Source organism: Doryrhamphus excisus, linkage group LG5, assembly GCF_037039965.1.
Source record: "Doryrhamphus excisus strain RoL-2023G ecotype Guam linkage group LG5, RoL_Dexc_Guam_v1.1, whole genome shotgun sequence".
Taxonomy (NCBI): domain Eukaryota; kingdom Metazoa; phylum Chordata; class Actinopteri; order Syngnathiformes; family Syngnathidae; genus Doryrhamphus; species Doryrhamphus excisus.
Window position 1 is genome coordinate 11848084 of NC_136361.1, and position 21317 is coordinate 11869400.

A 21317-nucleotide genomic window follows, 5' to 3' on the forward strand; every position below is an offset into this window, starting at 1 on the left:
GCCTTTTGAAACCGAGCATTTTGAGCCATCCCAAACTTGTTTCAGGACTCACTTCCAAATGCGCAAACCTCATTATCGGAAACTTTGGCTTCGTTTAACAGGAGAATACAACATTTTAACTACATTTATAGGTCAGAAAAGTGGAAAAAGCATAACCCCCTTTAACATTTAAAAAACCTCCAAGGGAGTCAGTGTCTCACCATAATAATGACTTTATTAAGTCATCAAATGAATAAGAATCAGGATTTGACTTTGATTTGTGGGTTTAATCCTATCAAAAAGAAACACATCTTAATGAATGAACTTAATGTGCCGGTTATTGTGGTCCCAGAGTGTATTTGGTTCCTTAAGTTGCTGTCGCAGTTTGGCGGCGGGACAAAATAGTGGACAGGTCAGGTCAAAATTGGCCCATAAAATAAGAAAAATGCCTTTTTTACGATCGTGATCGGCTCACTAAGAACATTTTCCATGTGTCTCGCAGGCAACATGCTGCCGGTCTTCTGTGTGGTGGAGCACTATGAGAATCCTATGGATTTTGACAGCAAGGAGGAGCACGCCGAGTTTGTGCTGGTGCGCAAGGACATGCTCTTCAATCAGCTCATTGAGATGGCACTGCTGTCGCTGGGCTACTCCCACAGCTCGGCCGCCCAGGCCAAAGGTAAGCACCGTTGTCGACGCTTTGTGTCATAATGCTCATTAATGTCCACTCTGCAGGGTTTCCTCGACGTGCTCGCTCACACCTTCTGTGGATAACACACCAAACAGCTGATGTGAAGCAAGGCTAACACATTGTTGCACTGACACCAAAAACCCACACATAGTTTTTATTAAACCTTCATATGTATACTCTCATACTGTGCATTTGGCATTGGCATTTAGGTGGAAATCATAAACGATTCAGTCGTGTCTGTGTACTTAGTGTTGGTCGATTTCCACCAGGAATGATTCAGGTGGGCAAGTGGAACCCCATCCCCTTGTCATACGTGACGGACGCGCCGGATGCCACGGTGGCCGACATGCTGCAGGACGTCTACCACGTCGTCACGCTCAAGATCCAGCTGCACAGGTTCGGAAGACACACACACAGATGATAAATATTCATACTTATGTCCTGATCTCAATTGTGTTCCTACTCTTACATTAATGCACAGCGGTGTAGCACCATAAATTTATTTGACTCTATGTACAGTAAATTACAGTAAATAGTTACGTATTTCGTTCATTTATGGATCTTAGAAACCATCCCAGCAAATGAGAGTATTGTCTGAATGAAATACACAAGAGAGGACTACTTTGTGTGTTTTCATGGAGACTGCTTGTCTAAAATAGAGCTGGTAGAGTGGCTGGAGTGGCTTTGGCTATTTTAAGGAAAATGTATTCCCTAAATCCTCACACAACGTCCACCGCCATCAACAAGATAAAATACTGCTGGCTGCTTTTGTGTCATCCGTCCACATAGTGCATATGTTCAATGCAGGTGTGAGGCAGCATGGCCAGGACACACACACACACACACACACAAAGAAAATCAGCCAAGTGGTGCTGCTGTTGAGCCCGTGCCAACTGCACGCTAACCCAGTGTTCTGCAGGCTCTCTGGAGATCTGGTCTTAGTTTTTTTTTAATCTACTGTGCTACTCCTTTCTTTCCTTTCTCCCCCACACACCTTCATCAACAAAGACACACATACACACACACACACGCAAACAGGCCGATGCACATGAACATGTCCACCAGTCAGAATACAGAAGGCTGTGGTTATTTCCAGCATGCTGGCCTTGAATGCATGGATAGCCATCCTCCCCTTCCTCCTCCTCGTGTTCACTTCCGTCTCCCTCGAGGCTTTCGAGCTGCTGCTGCTGCAGTGTTCTGGAAACCCCACTCCGTGTGTGTGTGTGTGTGTGTCTGTGTAAGGTGTCTTCTCCAGGCAGATGTTGGCCTTGACCATTAAACACTCTCCGGTTACCTTCTAGCTTGTAATGCTTCCAACTCACCAACTGGCAGGTTTATGGACACACACAAACACACACACGCACACACATGTCCCATGCACTCATCAACCCATGTTCAGTCTCAGATCTGGTGCTACTGTACATCTTTAATGGCAATTAATTCAGTCATTGGTGCCAACATGCTGTGTGTGTACCAAACACAGGATACTAAAAGGGCCTGGGCAAGACTCAGTGCCGTGTGTTGATAAGTGGAATAAGTGGAAAAAAAATAAGAAGAAAGACGATACCCTGCGGCCTTCCTTCTTCATTGATGCTTTCCACTGCCGCCATGTTACGGTGTCATTCTTTAGCACCTTAGAAAATTCTATATCCTGTGTGGCAAAAGAGAGCACAGGAGATCCCTGCTATTGGACGGGGTTTACGTCCAAGATCACCCGCAAATAGTGAATAAGTATAAATAAGTAATAAGTAATTGATGCTGACGTTGAGTCGTTCACTTATCCAATTCATACAATCCAAGATAAAGCCCGAAATACGTATGCCTCACACTCATATTAATTGAAAGTATACCATGTATACTGAAGGAACACATGAATGATAGTGTAAGATGATCTATGAAACAGAACCAGAGTCACAGTGTAGCCCAGAGGTAGGGAACCTATGGCTCGGGAGCCAGGTAGGGCTCTTTTGATGACTGTATCTGGCTCTCAAGCATTTCTTACCACAATAAAAATGTATTTTTGCTAACATTTTAAAGTAAACCATCACAGAAATGACATTCAATATCAACAACTTTCTTGTGCATTTTAATTCGTCCATCTATATTCTGCTGCAATACGGCCAACCATATCTATCTTTCCTGATGATATTTTCCAGGTCAAACACCAAAACTTGATTATTACTGGGTAATGCTGTAGTCTACCTCGGTCATTGAGATGTCAAAAAAACATGTAAATGTAAACTTTCCTCCTTTAGTCAAATAGCTAAAGCTGCAGAACCAAGCCTTCTGACGAAGATGGCCAAAAGAATGAAATACGTCTACGGAGTACGGTGCAAAACTATGCAGCAGCAGAAGTTGTATTAATGGCAACAAGTATTTGATTTATTATTAGACACTGTGCTGCTCACGAAAGTGTGCTGGCCACACCCCATTGGCGTTGGGTAGTGTGCCTGGTCTACGTAATTAGAGCCCATTATCTAAAACTGTTGGTCTTACATAAAAATGCACACATTTTATTGTATTCAATGTTTAAAAAAATGTATATGGCTCTCACAGATACACATTTTAAAATATCTGGCCTTCATGGCTCTCTTAGCCAAAAAGGTTCCCGACCCCTGGTGTAGCCTTTAGCCTGGTCGTCAGGCTAGTCTAGAGGCTGGCAGGCAAGAGAAGGCTTTCCAAGCTGTGTCTACATAATACATGCTCTTTACACTCTATAATGCTACACAGACAAGCGCTTTTGCTCCATGACTTACAGAAAATAAACACAATTAGGGCACTGATAAATAGTTACTTACTGCTTGCTCTTCTGACTCTTCCACACGACCGAATAACCTTGGAAAGGTGTCAGGCTCCAGCAGTTTTGTCGGCTAGTCCAGCTCCATAGCGGCCCATGTTCACAAAACAGTCCAGTGTGAAATGCCGTTCACAGATTCAAATGATTTAATTTGCTGGTAGGGAATCAGGAACTCCAACCACTTGTGCCTAATGTTTTCCTCGCTACGAAATGTAAACAAATGTAGCTTCCACTTAGACCCAAAGAAACACTTCCTGGGAGACGTTGCTAACAGCGTAAACAGAGAAGCAGAGCTTGGGGGAGGGGAGAGAGCGTGTCTGGCTCACAGTGCACGCCCATCTAAGGAAGCTCGCCAATCTATGACATCATCAATCGTCAGTGTTTGAACGCCCTCTGAAACCAAGCATTTTGAGCCATCCCAAAATTCTTTCACTTCCAAATACGCAAACCTCATTATCGGAAACTTTGGCAGGGTTTAACACGAGAATACAACATTGTAACTACATTTATAGGTCAGAAAAGTGGAAAAAAGCATAACAGGTCCTGTTTTATTAAATAAATCTAATTAATAAGTAAAATTCTAAATAAATATTCTTTGACGGAACATTATCACCATACTGCTACACAGTCCACTGCGATGAACTCTATTTGCTTGTAAATATTATTTATTTTATTTGCTATCCCCGTATTATCCCTTTTTTCTCAATCTCACCTACAACCTCCCCCATCGCCGCCAACCTGCTGCAGATACATATCTCGCCAGCAGCACCTCTTCACTGTTTTGGTAGTGCCTGGTGAGGCCTGCTAGAAGGTAGAAATAAGACAAAATAATGGCGACCACATGCAGCTGATGTATAATTCATGCATCAATCCAGCAGATGTGTTGTATAAAGTAATTAACTAATCAGAACAATCAGGAGAGGGAGAGAGAGAGAATATGAAAGAGGGGGAGGCAGAGTGAGAGAGTGAGGGAGTAATCTCCAGATGCATCTGCTTGATGCGCCAAATGAAATCTGTCTGTCTTGGAGGGGCGCTTGCAGCAGGAAAGGGGGAGGGGGGGGGGCACGAGTGCTGCCTTCTCTTTCTTTACAACTCAGTCTGCTGCTTCACTCCCACTGATGCTGCATCCAGCTTGGAGAGTGCACATTATTGGCTCCTTTACGGACTGGGAACGAGACTGGCCGATGGAGTGTGACTTTAAAGGGACAGTTCAGATTTTTTAGACATGAAGTTGACATCAGTGGTGACTTACCCCACACTTCGCCCCCTTCGGGAAGTTATCTGTTAACCCGCCCCACTATTTGAGAAGCACTGTGTTAGATGAAGTTCAAGTTATGCTTAGTGGCAGTATACATTTGTATAGTTTTCTGTTGCAGTCAAAGCCTGAAAGCTGATGGGATGTGCACACAAACACACACACATACACACACACACACATACACGCCGTGTCATTAGTAATCCTGTTCAATGTTATTTAGCAGATTTAAAGATTGGTGCTATTATGCCAGATATCTGGGAATTGTCCTAACATTTAAATGAAGATGAAATCATTTGGGACATTGAATTGTTGCTGCTGTAATTTCATTTCAGATAGCATCAGTGCTATCCCTCCTATCTCTCTGCTCTCCATCTGAATTGTTTCTCATTACTCCTACCCTACCCTACCCTACCCCACCCCACCCCACCCTCTTTCCACAGTTGTCCTAAGCTGGAGGACCTTCCACCTGAGCAGTGGAGCCACTCTACAGTAAGAAACGCCCTCAAGGAGTTACTCAAAGACATGAATCAGAGCTCTCTGGCTAAAGAATGTCCCTTATCACAGGTGCTGAAGCCCAGTCTGCTTGTTACTCCCCCTTACTAAACAATAAGAACGAAAAATAGCCCAACTTTGCTACCATGCTACCAACCTGCACCACTATCTCTTTCATCTTTTATTCTTTACTTGTTATTATTATTATTATTGTTATTATTATTATCAAATGCCCTGAGTTGGATCTGGTTGATAATGCACACAGTCTTCATCAGCTATCCGTTTAACCTACAGTAATGCCTTTCAAAAGATGCTCAATCTATCAATTTACTGTTGTGTTGTCTAATATTCCAATACATTGCTTATCAATATTAAAGGGACTGTATGCAACTGATAAAAATACAAGAACACCAACACTGGCAAGCATACGTTACGAATGATGTTTCAAATTTCTATTTTTTCACAATTAGGAGCGAACTTCGCATAAAATTGTCGAACATAATAATAATTGAATAAATACAGGTAAGCCCCACCATCTCTACACAAAATATAAAATAAAATAAAATGTGTAAGATAGATATGTTTTAAATAATTTTTGCCAGACTGCATTCATTGTGCTCTATATTGTTATTGTTTGTTTATTTTGCGGTTTGGGGTTACTCTTTCTTGTATTAGGTGAAACATGCAATGTTAAATGATGTGCAATTTTAGTAAATTACCTAAAGTGATCATAACATAACATAGGTTGGCGACCAGTCCAGGGTGTACCCCGCATCTCGCCCAAGAGTGCTGGGATGGGCTCCAGTGACCCGCGACCCTAGTGAGGACAAGCGGTACAGAAAATGGATGAAACTTGAGTGTGTCACCCGGCGCATACTTTACATATTCAAAGCAGGAAAAGGATGGAGTGAAAGCAGGAAGAGGCGGGACATTTGAAATAGGCATCCGGGAACCGCGTTGCGTATAGTCCCTTTAATGTTAAAATAGTGCAGTCATATTGTATTGCAAGGTAAATCCCACGCCTTGTGTGTACATATTTTGTAGTTTGTGCCTGTGTGTGTTAGTTGTCGCAGTGGATGTGTTTGTGTCAGCTGGGAGCATATATTGTCTTAACAGGCACTGTAGTCACTATATCATGGTGGCAGCTCAGGACTGAATGGAATGAAATGGCTGTATATCTCTCACAGGGACCAGTAGAGTATGTGTCTGTGTGTGTGTGTGTATTACAATGCAAAGTTTGTGCAATGCATATAAATGTGCGCAAGGTGAGTCCAAACTGTATTTCATTGTGTTGTCAGTGTGTGTGCTGCCAGATCTGCTCTCAGGCTAGCGTATGGTCACCCGGAGACCCTCTCACGCCTTGTGCACGCGCATGTGTGTGTGTGTGTGTGTTTATGTACATGTATGCACTTTAGCATTGCGGTTGTGTATTTATGTGTTTAGCCAGGCGTGAGTTGTGCACTGATGATGTAAAGAGTCCCTGGGTGGCGTTCAGGCGGAGCCCAGCCCAGTCTGGTAATCACCCTGTTTACGGTCCATATGTGAAGAAGGCTCAGAAGAGAGCGTGCAAACACACACGCATGCCTCAAAACACACAAACACACTCACACATGATCACATACACACCGATTTTAAATTAAATTGAAGATTGCTTCAGTTCTCCAGTGAGGCTGAAAGATGATCTGGAAAATATCTTCAACTGTCCTTTTTCATTAACTTAACAATATGGTGCTTCCTGCGCCTCTGCGCTCTTTGTATTTATTTGGACACTTTCTAATATTTCTGCTTATTTAACTGGCTAATAAGATCCATGAGAGTGTCAGTTGCACAGTAACACACACATTGTTAAATGACTATGGTCATTTAACTGACAGTGTCAGTCAAACGTCAGCGTAGGCGGTACCTCCATTTTCGTTATTACGTAACGTAACCTAAATTCTTGCGCTTCATTGGTTCCAGACCCGACCGTCATACCTGAATTTTTGCAAAGTAGGATACATTATAGACAGTTAGACATGTAACGGTCATCTTTACACTCCTATTGCCAAATATAATAGACATAATAGGAGGAAATAAGACATAAATAAGACTTGTGAGGTTGTGTGTCGATGTAAATGTCCCTCGGTGGTAGGGGTGCCGAATGGGGTGCGGACAGGAAGTGATATCACTGGTTCAGTGGTGAGTCTTAGCCTGACATGACTTAGCCTCAACAGTAGCGCGTGTTAGAGATTATTGTGCCTGTTGTAAAATCATTCAAACGTGCAATAAAAGCATGTTGTTTTGGCAATCTAGCCTGGTGCTCGTGTGTCATTACATAGTACTGGCACCTAGTGGCCTGTGTAGAATACTGCATACCATCACAACGTCTTTTAATGCGTCTTCTGAATGCCGTATATTTGTATTTTACTTCATTTTATGCTTGAAAGTGCTTAATTTAGGCAATGCGTAAAAGTAACTAAATATGCATATTTTTCACCAGTAAGAGGATGTATTCAGCCAGGAATCAGCATGATCTATTAATTGATAATCTATTAATTAATAATCTATTAACATGTGGATACTTTGTTCCACACACTGTCTGGCCCTAAGATAACCCAGACAGTGTACATATTTTTGGCAATAATATTTGTCAAAATGAATCCAAAGCAACAGGGGCGTAGGAAAAGGTTCCACTGTTTTATATTTGGAAATGCAGAATTTTTTAGGAAGTTTATAGATTTTACATGTCTAGTTCATATTTAACTTTAAGGTGGAAAAAACAATATAAACTCCATATTTCTTAATTATTCAGAGAGAACAGCTGGTTTGTATCTCGTGTCAAACCAATCCGAGGTCATGCTTTGTCTTACCTTCACACCTCTATCGCCTACCCATGCTTCTACCATCGCGACGTTTGACATCTGTCATCTCTGTAGGGTTCTCTGTGGTCTGCTTTGCCTTGACTTAACACATTTTAGAGACATCTCATGTTATCGTGACCCATACTGTTAATCTATTTTGGTGCAGCGAGGAACAGTGGCACATTCTGTGTGTAGGATATGACTTTACGTGATATCGTCAATGGCAAAATTAAAAGTTAGGAGGAATCGCAGTGATTCATATTATTTAGGCAAGTCAATCATTTTGCAGGTGTGTTAGAATGAAGACTGTATTGACAAGTGCATGTCAGGCCAATAGTTGGCGATGTCCAAGAGTTTTCAGGCTCCAAAGCCTCACTGTTATCATTTTGTTTTGTGTAAATAGCCTCTTCAACAGATACAACATTACCTTGATTTTTGACAGGCAATTCATTATTCATTAACAGGTGAATTTTGTCAAAAATGTTTGTCGAAAGCCCAATCACAAAAACGTGGGCTTTCAAAAAGCACGGTTGTTAATGCAATGTACATGTTTAGCTATGGCCGCCATCAGGGGCTTAAAAGATGCTAATCCTGCTTCTTCATTGAGCCAATCAAACGTGGCACTGTGGTTGATACCAAGCTTGGCAGACCCCCTTGCCCACTGTCACTGAAACTATGGCAACAAACAAGCCAACAACCCCCGCCCAACACACACTCACACGTCACTCCACCCTCTCTTCCATTGTCGCCACCCCAGCTTACCACTCACTGCGAGGCCCCTGATGCACCAGCTGCAAACAGTCATCAAAATGCCATCTTCCCATGCCAGTGTGTGAATGCATATGTGGAGGGCGAGGGGGCGGGTCACCTCAGTTGAGGTGAATGGTGTAATTGAGCTATGTGTGTATGTGTGTGGATGCGCACTTTTCCTCCCTGTTGTCTCCAGGCCAGGTGGAGAAGGAAGGCGTGTGTCCAATTGATCACGTGTGGCGATCTGTGCTTCTGTGCAGACTTTGATAGGTGACAGTACAAGCCTGCTGCACACATGCACAAAGATGTACGTGCACGTACAGTGTACATACACACACTTCCTGTTTCCCTTGATGGGAGTGGAGTAGATGCTTGGGTCTGATAATCCCCCAGTGCCACTTCCTGGTCCTGCTGATAAGCTCTGTGAGCTGCAGATAGTTATCACCGAGACAATACACATACGACTGACACAGGTGCAGAGCCATGTTACCTGTTGACATGCCATAGCTGAACCCCCTACTCCCTTCTCTTGATGGCACCACAGGGGCACACCGAGTCCTGCTAAGTGCCTGCTTTTTTTATGTGGGTGTGTATTGTTTGGTGTGCACAAACATGCAGGGGCCCCGTAAGAGAATGATATATTGAGGGAGAGAGCTGATTAATGAGCAGCGTTTATTAGAACATCTGTGTCAAAGATGGCGGACAAGGCAAGGGAGCTGGAGAAAGAATGGAGAGAGAGAGAGAGAGAGAGAGAAAGAGAGAGCCTGCTTCTTGTTTGTTGCCAAGAGCTTCCTTAGCCCATATATACTGTAAATAAAACATTGCAGGCTGCAGGAGAGTTCATTGCAAGATATGTGTCTCTTCCAGAGTAGACCAACAATACCCATGCTTGAATGTACACAGGGAGTGAGGACAAGCTCTAAACAGTCGACATTTCACATTACTTCAAAAGCTGAGGTTTACTCTCCTAATACCGATATGACATGAATACAGAATAAAAAAAACTCTTCATGCATAAATGTATAACCCATTATAAGGAATATTTTGCCTTCCAAACCATCAGTTGGAAGGATTTTCAATACAACCATAAAAGCCTGCTTTGTAATATGATGTGTCATCCTGCTTCCAATATTAAAGAAGCAAATTTTCTCCTTTTGCTAACACTATGCCCAAACCACTAGCAGCATCTTAGCAGACCCTGACTCAGAACAGGATAAGTGGTATACAGTTGACATGGACGCCTGCCGGTGCAGTTGTGCAAAAGTTCATAGGTATAACTCACTCCCCAACTCCTTCAGAGTCGTGCTGGACACCATGTTGATAACTTCCGAGCCAGGGCAGAACGCGGGGCCAATTTCCTTAAATATTTTAAAGAGCAAGAGAAACCTTCTCCGTTGTTCAGGGCGCCAATGTAGTTAGGCTGGTACAGGAGAAATGATCTGTTCTTCTAATTCTAGTCAGCACTCGAGCGGCAGCATTCAAGACCAGTTGCTCGTCAGTTAGGATTTACTTTGACAGGATATTTTTCTGTCAAAGTAAAACACCCAGAGGTTGCATTTCAGTTATTTGTTGTTGGGGAATCACCTTGAAGACGGCCCATTTCTTCACATTTGGAGAAGTTTGATGTTGAAGAACAATTCCCAACCCAAACACATTTGGGATGAACTCGGACAAATTCTTTCCAGAACTCAAAAATCCATCCATCCATTTCTTCTACTTGGTGGATCATGACGTGCATGAACATGTTGGATCTCGAATCAAACTCGAAAATGCTTTTCAAATTTCTTTTGAGTGTAGAAATTAAGTGTGGGCCACCGGATCATTTGCTATGTTGACTTCGACCAGTTGATCAATGAGCGTGAGATTGACAGACAGATCGGTGAAGAGAGAGCTGTGCTGCAAGGCCCGTCTACGTTCCTACACTCCCTTATGGTCATCGGCTTTGGGTAGTGACTGAAAGGACAAGGTTGCAGTTAAAAGTAGTTGAAATTAGTTTCCTTTGTAGGGAGGCTGTGCTCTCTCTTAGAGATAGGTCGAGAAGCACTATCATCTGGAAAAAAAAACTCTGAATTGGGAGGGGCCAGATGGCTCAGGCATCGAGTTAGGATGCTAACTGGACACACTGGGGAGGTGTTCAGAGCATGTATGACTGGCAAAAGTGCCTCGGGGAAGACCCAGGACATGTTGGAGAGACTATGTCTCTCAGCTGGCCTGGGACCGGCTCAGGATCTGCCGAGAAGAGATAGCCAAAGCAGCCGGGGAGAGAGAAGCCTGGGGTTCTCATTTTAAACTTGACCTTGGATACCTTGGTTTCTGGCCAATAGATCAGCACCGACCCTCCGGTTTGCTGGTGCTGTGAAATGAAGAAGTAGTAGTACATAGTAGTAGTAGTAGTATTTGGCAAGCATTGAAGCTACAGATAACAGGCCATGGTTGTCTGGAGCATAATGGTAGTTCCAATTAAAAGAATAGCTTCTCTTAGGTCATGGGGTAAGGAGTTCAGGGGTCAGGGACTTCCTCCAGTACAGAGGAGCATCATTGCGTCGGGGCTCACTGAACTTGCGAGGAACCGCCCCCGGCGTTTACATTATGGAAAATGATAAAGACGGCATACCTGTAATTTGAAAACAGATGGCTGGGCTCTCGTGAATATGTATGACGATCGAAAACTGTTTTTCTCCCGCGCCAACCTTGATATTCACCCGCAGGCCAGCAAGGTGTTAAAACATTCATTTTAATAATGAAATCGGTACGGCGGAGAAGGATCTCGCCTCTTTGTTTATCTCCAAGGAGGAGGAGGGTGATGAGGAGGGCTGATGTCAAAGGGATGAGATGGGAGCGCACGCGCAACATGCTCGCTGCAAACTGCCAACTTCTTGAAGTGGAAGTTCCTAACAGATTGTTTAAATAAAGAGAGTGCCTTTGCATGGGCCAGATGCTGCCGCTATGACTATATGAGATGAATAAGACACTGGCCTTTTGAAGGTAAATATCTCTAATGTTGACTCCCGACAGATGCGGAGCTGCACACTCAATTAAGAAGAAAAAGACGCTTCAGATGAACTCAGTGGCATTTGATAAGAGCAGATAAAGCCTTGTTTGATTTTTTTATTTGTTTTACGAGACCCCAACTGCTTGCACGTCTGATATGTCTCGCTCGCCTTTCCCTTTCTATCTTGTTTCTTTTCCAAAGCACAGAGTTGCTCTTTGCCTGGCCTGGTCTTTTTATTTGTTGTGACAAGCCGCTGTGTCGCCGCATGTTTCACAAGCATTAACGTTTTGTCCGCCTTTTGCACGGCGGGATTCTAACGTCTCCCTCTCCCGCTCTCTCAATCAATCTCTCTTTCAGAGTATGATTTCCTCCATTGTCAACAGCACTTACTATGCAAATGTGTCGGCGGCAAAGTGTCAGGAATTTGGGCGCTGGTATAAACATTTCAAGAAGACAAAGGATATGATGGGTAAGCAAAACCGACCGGGGAGGGGGGTTTCAAAGTATGACACACACACTTTTGTCTCTTGCATGCACACACACACACACACACACACACACAAACTAATGCAATATGTTCTCTGACTGTCTCTTTGTAACACATTTAGTATCTTGTTATCTAATAATTTGAGATTACGCCACACTGTTTAGCAGCTGAGCTGACTTTGCTTTTGATTCATCAAATAGCTCAGCAGCCAAATTGAGGCCTTGAACTGTTTTTATGTGTCTCTCTTTTTGTGTGCAAGCTTAAATAAATACACTACTGTACTATAGTCTCAGATCAACGTGTAATGGCCTTATAGGCCTAGGTCACAATATATAGTCCTATAGGCTCCTATAGCCGGTCTATGTGTAAAGTAACGCAAGAAACCCATGGAAGGCTTACAGGATGTGCGACATGCCAAGTTTCAGACCTTAGACTGGCTGCAGAGGTTCTTTCTCACGTCAAACAAACTCTACAGGTTAAGTTGTTTTCAGGTTGTAAGACAAATATTTGCACTTCTTTGTGCGTCGTCCGTACAGCCAACGTGTGTCGTTTGTATGTTTAGCTGGTGTCACATCTGGGCAAAATGTCCGTTTTTTTCTTACGACGCACTTGCGGACTCCTATGTGTGTTGTACGCCACGCATGCATCCCAGTTCCTAATTAGTGCATCCAACATACGTTCAGATATTTCATATGTCCTTCATGCGTGTTGAGATCTTACTCCTTCATGGTCACCATAACTATATTCTCCATGAACAACAGCAACAAAAAAACAGCAATTTGAGTAATGCTAAAAAACGCACGACCCAAAATAAATCGGACGTCGGGTTATTACCTCGGCTTTATGGAAGGTGCATGTTGGCCTCTTAAAGGTTTCATTTTTTTTAGAACCTTGTGCCATTACAGTTATACATGTGGATAATCATTCTAAATTCATAGAAATAACAAATCGAAAGGTACGTGATTGTTGCTAACGATACTATGTGGCAGGGAGATCAAGACGGACACCACCTTCTTGTTTTGTCTTGAGTTATTTCATGAATTCAATAGTGTTTCTCACCTTCTTTATCAAAAGGCGGGCAACTTTCTTTGGCTCCTGTGTGGGCTATTTTGCATGATCAAACATTTTGTAGAGTACAATGTACATTTTGTGATAAAAATACATAAAGGACACAGTTGGACTCGTCCAGTGTATTATTAACACGTCACGACACATGCCCTATTGAATGGTAATCGGAAAATGCATGTGATTTGAGGTAAAATTTTGGCTAATTGGGTCGTACCCAAACTGAGGTTGTTCACTGTAGTTTCAAAAATCTGACATTTACTGTCTGACAAAAACCTATAGGAAATCATGTAAATCCAAATAGTCCTTCCCTAAAAGCCAGAAAATGTTAACACAAAACATGTTTTTATAGTTTTATATAGTTTTGCAGACTTCGCTAACATCCTGAAATTGGCCACGCAGACGCCATCATCGCACATCACAATGAATCAGTTCATTCTTTTCTAAATTCAATAGAGTTTCTTCACCTTCTTTATCAAATCGCAGACACTCACAACTTTCTTGGCCCCCCATGGCAGGTTATTTAGTAGTCACAGTAACAGTGAGTCATTTCGGCGTAGGGTGCTTTGTTTGTACGCTTGATTCCTATTCAGTGTATTACACGCGGTATTGTAGGCTAACATTTTCAGACTAATATCACACAAGTGTAAAATGAATGAAGGGGATTTGCGTCCCGCTCATAAAACACATGACTTCAGCCCAGCACTGTATGTTTTTGAGAACACAGCGGTGTTGTATTCAACTGACAACCGCCTGGTCCGAAATTCAATTAGTTGTTTTTATTTTTAAATCAGATCCATTTTAAAGGCATGCTTTATATTATCGAGAAAAAAATATCCTCTCCGACCCAGCAGCGTCAAACTGAAGATCTTATTGGGGGGTGTTTTTATGTGTGCTGAGATATTAGCCTAAACAATCTGTTGCGTAATCTTTTTATCCTTCTTCTTCGGCCGCGTGCATGTCACCTGTGATAAAACGCCAGATAGAATCAAAATATCTTTGCAGCTCCATGCGAGCCAGCCAGCCAGCATGTTGTGATGCTATCTCTTTACGTAGCACAACATACAACATACTTTCATACACCTGCTTGTGTGTGTTTAAAGATATATAAAAAAGCATTTCTTTTGCCGTCTGTCATTGATGTAGTGCACAAACATTTGTATCGTTAAAACAACTTCTTTCTTTCTTCACCATGCTCCACCGTATGCTGTGTGTGTGTGTGTGTGCGTGGATGTGCATGCGTGTGTGTGTGTGTGCCTTGCCATTCTGTGCAGGCATGCGCCAAACATCCCAGCTGGAGGGCTACCTGGGGTCGTGCGTCCTCCGTGAGAGTCCGCGTGCTAATGCACTAGGTATGTTGTATCATGGGCACACACACACATATACGTGCACACAGATGCCAAAATACTGACACAGAAACTAATACAAGGGGTCCTCGGTCTCCGTATGAGTTCCGTTCCTAGTATAGTAACAAAAAGATAAAATACAAGAATGAAATGAAACCGTATTTAAAAAAAAAAGAAAAAAAATCCTTACTAATATCCCTGTGGTTGTCCTGCTCCTGCACACTTAATCAAATCATCATCCATAAGAACACAATCAAAACATCTTACAATGAATTATTTCTCACCTTATTTCCCACTCATCAATCGCACTGCGCAACTCTCCGCTTTAGGTTTTCAGTAGACACACTGTTTTTTCATTTTTATTCACCATTTTTATTCTCCTAGCATGCGATCAGTCTTGATATGCTTTTTTTTCACTTTCTTTCTGTCTGATTTCACTTTCCTTTTCACTTTCCTTTTTCTTGCATTGACACACTGCAATCAGAAGAGTCTTCATCACGCTTGGGAAATAGGATAAAAGATAACTAAAAAGAAAGGGTAGTGTAACAATGTAGTGACAAATGAAGGCGAAATGAACTATGAGCAACACACAAGCGCCGTACTTGATCGACAGAACAACAGGCTCTTATTGCAGGTTTGAATTCTCTAAATACAATAATTACAAAGAAAAACATGGGCTAGTTTTGCAGGCATTACCCACACAAACCTGAAACTCAACTCTGAACCCCCGACTTCATTTCCTGCCCACTTCCCTTTCAGGTCTCCTCGGGAACACACACGAACATGAGCCTTATTTTTGTAGTGTTTACACTTAGTTAGTCTACTACATTGGGTAATACAGTAGGGATGCTATTTCATGTCAAGAGGGCTAATGTTAAAAAGCAGATTTGGGTGGTAGTAAACAGGTTTTCTATACTCTACGAAACTACGAAAACATTCCATTTGTAAATAAGGAATACAACTTTATTTACCTGTTAAGATTATGTTGTAAAAGTAGTCAGTTCATCTTTGTGTCATACTGGATCATCTTTTGACTTACGCTTATAAGATCGAAAAAACAAACATCCATACAATCTCAAGCCTAGCCTCATCCACTGACAGGGGGAAAAATACAAAATTAAAACATGAAAAAATGTACGACATAAAATCTAAATACAATATTCTAAATCATGCAGATAGACAGGAAGTCACACAGTATCCGTATCAGCGTCTTACAAAGATCCTTATAAAAGCAGAATAAATCATGATGAAATGACAGCTTAGTCATGCAGTATGAGTGAACTGTATGATTGTTTTACTAGAACAGCTTTGCTTTATGATTGGTATACTCCTCCTGTTCAAGTTGCTATGTATTTTTAAAACCAGAATATGGATAATGGACAAAGAAGAAAGAGTGCAGAGAGAGAGAGGAGACAGCATTAGGTCACATCACAGACTGTGATTGGAGTCTGAGTGTGTGTTGTGTGCTGGGGGGAAGGGTTAGGGCACGAGAAGGGACCAGCATGCAGCCACAGATGGTGAGAGCATCCACTTCATTGGGCTGTTTCTGGTAGTGCTGGATAGGCCAGATAGTCATCGGGTGCAGGAATAGCAAGGGTCTAGTTGTGAGAACTAACTGGGGAACCTCCAGTTAGAGCATGGAACCTAGTTGGGAGAACCTAGGGGTGGACAGGGAGCGAAAACACCAGGCAAGGCAGACAATAGTAATAATGGTGGTATAGATCATATTAAGTATCAAAGGTAAGATACTGTAAACAGACAGTGATTTAAAAAAGATTTACTATGCGAAAAAAACTAAAGCTAAAGCTAAATTCTCATCATTAATCCACCATTGCACTTTGCTTTTGGTTGTCTACAATCAAATATAATTGTATTTTATGTGTTTTATTCAGTTTATTTAGGTTTGTTGTAATATATATAACTATATATAACTACTATATATAACGTTTACATCTGTGCTACATGCATTGTGTAACTTTTTACATAGCTCCGTCTTGGTGGAGGTCATAAGACAATAGAAACATCTGCATGTTAACGAATTATTTTAATAAATATCACCCCCAATAAATTACATATTTTAAGTACGATTATTGACCATTTATGTTGATACATTTAAAAAATAATAACTACCACACCATGTGACGCTGTCAATCACGAGAAGGGCTGGTGGTGACCTAATCACGTTTCCGGGATGGATTGCGCCCATGACACCCTGGAGGAATTCCTGGTCGCAAGGCTAACTTCCTGCTTTCTTGGCTGAACGTCCCGGTAGCACGGCTAACTTCCTGGTATTTTTGGCATTTGCAGTATTTTTCTTTTGATCCTGCATCATTTATGTGATTGAAGCCTCGTCCATTTGCAACATTTTCCTGTTGCTTGTGTATTTTGATGTTTTTGGATCATTTCTGTTTTTGCCCTAAACGCCATTGTATAAACAAAAGGCCAACATGACAGGAAAAGTGCGTGCTGGGCTGCTGGCTTTGTGCGTTCGGCATTCAACATTCCCTCCAGCACCACTTTTTTGGCAAGCGCCAGCGGAGAGACACGAGTGGCGTGCTCACAGGTTCACCTGTGCCAGCCGAGGCCACTGTAGGTGAAGCCAGTCACTTTGCAAGGCTCTTATTCCCCATTTCTCACGTAACCCCACAACCATCCCTCTCTGCCTCACCCTCGCGGCCCCCAACCCATTCCCATTGTGCGTTTAATCCAGGGCTCTTTTGTGGCAGGATTCCACGCGAGGACTTCTGTGGAACCCTCCTCTTCCTCCTCCTCCTCATCCCAGGGCCTGCCATGCTCCTCTGTCAGCCCTCTTCTCTTTTCAATTTGCATGGAAATGCCTCCATGTGTGCCCCCCAGCGCTAACACACACAAACACACATTCACATGCGAGTCAATAGGCATGCCATGCCATCAGAGAGTGGGAATGCCAGGGATTATGGAGAAGAGATGTGATTATTACCAAGATTTTTTTTGTTTTGTTCCTCCCACCAACCACACACACCCCCGTCACCCCCCCCTTTCCCACATCATTTGTTTTTGACAAACACTCAATAGACTCGTTTTGGCTGGGCGCTTTGTGCTCGCTGACAGTTAAGAAACACGCGATTATTGCGGATATTTTTGGAAAATGTCCATGCACTTAATCTTTCATCTGCTAAAAACCATACATCTTCTTTAAGTCCCCCCCCCTCCCGCCCCCATTCCTCTTCAGCATAACAGCCGCTCACAATCCCATACTATGTATTTTTTTTCTTCCTTCTATGGTGTGCGGAGGCCACTCTTTGGAGGTGTTAATGTATGAATCTGTCAACGCTGCCCCCTCACTGGCGCGCGTGCAAAGGCTCGCCATATGCACGTTCACATTTAAAGACAAAAGCGCAAACATTTATCAGCTCTAAAATGTTCATTCACCGGGCGAGCCACCTTCAATCACTGCTCTGCTTTTTTTCTTAAAGCCTAAAAGTTGATATTTGGCACATTTAGCGCTTTAAAGCACCCCAGAACCAACAATGCTCTAAAAAGTTTTGCACATGACATTCAAATTTATTTGCCACTTAAGTACTCCATGTGCTGCCATTGGCTGAAGACCGGTCCAGGGTGTACCCCGCCTCTCGCCCAAAGACAGCTGGGATCGTCTCCAGCATACCTGCGACCCTAGTGAGGATAAGCGCCATAGAAAATATATAGATGGAAAAAAACTGTCCAGGGTGGGGATAAGGGAGTAGCTATACTATATATACCGATACTGAACCACCAGGGACTGATGGTGCAGTGTCTCGTCTCAATTTTTTGCGCTCTTTCCTCAAGTTGGCAATGCACACCCTTGGCCTACACACTCAACCGTTTTGTACTTTTGGTCCACATTTCACAGTTCCACATCCTGGTTTATTTTCTGAGACACTCTCCCATCTCTGTCCTCTAGCTGAAATGGATGGTCTGGCTGACCTCTCCCCACCCAGCTCCAACCACAACCACCTAGGCTTCTCCCAGCAGCAGCAGCCCATCCCAGGCAGCACAGCAGAGCAGACACCTTCTTCGCCAGTGCCCCCGTTGTCTCACGCGCCGCCGCCACCACCCCATGGGGGCCAGGCAGGCGGGCGGCAGCCCCAGCTCCCCAGCCTTCACCACCCGGGTTTGGTGTCCACTCCCATCAGCCCCCAACTGGTCAACCAGCAGCTGGTGATGGCGCAGATCCTCAATCAGCAGTACGCTGTCAACCGCCTGCTGGCGCAGCAGTCACTGTCGCAGCAGTACCTCAACCATCCGCCCGTCAACCGCGCCTCGCACGGCAAGCCCCTGGAGCCTCAGGTGGGCTCCAACACAGAGGTGTCCTCCGAGATCTACCAGTGGGTTCGAGACGAGCTCAAGCGTGCCGGCATCTCGCAGGCCGTGTTTGCACGGGTTGCCTTTAACAGAACCCAGGTTAGTGCAGAACCCAATGCTGCTCCTAATTCATGCATTTTTCTATTAAGCATTCATCACACATTGAGACACATAACATTTTGGACTGAAAGAAAAAAAAATTGCTTTTTCATTGTTTGATGCTGCCAAGTGGAAGCATTGTGATCTCTTCCGGTGGTTTGTCAAAATAGTTTACAAGTTTATTATCACAGCCCTCAACTTTGTGGCTGAGTGTGGGGAAAAAAGGAAAGAAAAAAAGAGATAAGAATGTATTAGTTGCTGTGCTAAACCCCCCACCGCCCCAGGAAACAGCTTCCCACGCAAACAGCAGCAAGTCATATCTGTGCTCATAGACCAGTGTGCCATCAGAGAGCTCACCTTTGGAGGATTATTTATTAGCCCCTTTGTTTTTTTTTCATTCCAGTGTGCTAATAAAAACGGCAGGGCTGGAGGTGATGTAGGGGGGTCTGAAAGAAGCTGCTGTCAGTGCAGGAGGTGCACCTGAGGGGGGGGGGACTGTGGACTAGTGCTATTAGGGAAAGTGATTGACTAAGTGGAAGAAGAAAAGGACAAACTTGTATGACGTTATGGTCTAATTGGCATAAATTGCATGTGCGTGTCATTTATGGGCGCTGTGGGGGACAATCAGTGAGCAAAAACATAAAACTGAGGGGTTCGATTCCTGCTAAATATAGCGACAAAGTCACTACATTGGCAACACTGATCCCTCTTGCTTCGTATTCTTATTCTCTGGCAGACCAGGTGCGTACAAGCTGTGCTAAGAAGTGGAGTTACAATACCAACTACTGTATGGAGTTGGAAGGCCAAAGTACATTTACAGACAGTCCCATTATAATGTGTTTATGAGGTAACAGATAACGTCAAATCTATTTGTGGCTGCTGTTGTAGTCCACTGCTTCATCTTTTTTGGACATGAAGTAATGACACAATTAGGTAGCGGTGACTTTTTAGAGATCCACTCCCTATTCCAGTTTGACAAAGACACAAAAATGACTTAACATATTTTTCTCTATCACCTTGTTTTAATAGCAAATCACACCTATTGACGGCGAGAGAATCGGCGCAGTGTGTGGCCAAGACACGAGTAAAAAGGCCTAATCACGCGCTCGTAGCAAGTGAATCGAGCGCTATTGAGAAGTAAACAAGAGAGTACGCTGATTGCCAGCTGTGTCGCGCCAGTTCTCACCGAGAATATGTCCAAGATTGCCCAGAACACTTTAAAGCGAGTTTCCTATATGGGTGCGCATGCAAAAGGTTTTTTGGGATTTGTTTTCTTGGAGTTTCTCACCCATTAAGCAAAAAGCAACATTTTATAGTTTGATTTACGGTGTGTATTTGAGATGTGAGAAATAAATATCATTCCATGTGACCTCCTCTCCTCCATCATGCAGGGCTTGTTGTCAGAGATTCTCCGCAAAGAAGAAGACCCTAAAACGGCGTCGCAGTCGCTGCTGGTCAACTTGCGGGCCATGCAGAATTTTCTGCAGCTGCCCGAGGCCGAGCGTGATCGCATCTACCAGGAAGAGAGGGAGCGCAGCCTTACGGCAGCTTCTGCCATGGGTGCCGCCCCGCTGATCAGCACTCCGCCCAGCCGGCCTGTACAGGTATGTCCTCCTCCGCCATCAATCTTCCATATTTTCCATGTACATTCCCACAAAGACCTCAAATTAGGGGCTAATGTTGACATTGCATTCGGGTGTCACAGCAGGCGTTCTGCTAAAGTTCACCAGATGCTGAGTCAGTGCCCCTTGTTTAAAGGTACAGTCCATGCATGAAAAGCACATTTCAAGTGCAGTCAGCTCCATCACACCGCTGAGAAGAGCCAACAGTGCATCCAGTGTCCTGTTTACTTTTTTGTTACACGTACAAAATGCACCACCCAAGGCGCATTAAACGCCTATATGCATCATCACCGAAAGCAGAAAGTGTCATTGTGAGGCAGCAGAGCTGGACTTGAGTGGGTCCGCTTAACAGCTCATCTTTTTACACTCAGACACCGTGTTAGAGTTCCAGCATTCACCAACACAGAACATTCAATTCAAAGAAAGGCTGTTGAATCAACTTCATGCACGCAATGAAACCTTTGCTGTGGTACAGTTTGGAGATACAAACATGGTAATCAAGATTTTCTGACTTTATTGCTTTCTTCTTGATCACAAATCTCTGCGTTGATTTTTTTTCCACAAACACAACCAGGG

The 21317-nt window shown here is 43.4% G+C and overlaps 1 protein-coding gene across 9 annotated transcripts in view; it reads left to right on the top strand.

Annotated features, from left to right (window-relative positions):
- satb1b (SATB homeobox 1b) overlaps positions 1-21317 on the top strand; it is a 66556-nt gene that overhangs the window by 18166 nt on the left and 27073 nt on the right. For 7 of the 9 annotated variants that reach the window (XM_078790708.1, XM_078790705.1, XM_078790707.1 and 4 more), the window contains 7 exons: positions 482-658; positions 940-1066; positions 5166-5289; positions 12157-12268; positions 14626-14703; positions 18620-19119; positions 20511-20723. In XM_078790708.1, the coding sequence (XP_078646834.1) occupies positions 482-658; positions 940-1066; positions 5166-5289; positions 12157-12268; positions 14626-14703; positions 18620-19119; positions 20511-20723 (1331 nt within the window). The remainder of the gene's footprint in view (positions 1-481; positions 659-939; positions 1067-5165; positions 5290-12156; positions 12269-14625; positions 14704-18619; positions 19120-20510; positions 20724-21317) is intronic. The other 2 variants (XM_078790709.1, XM_078790710.1) reach the window with 1 other exon arrangement.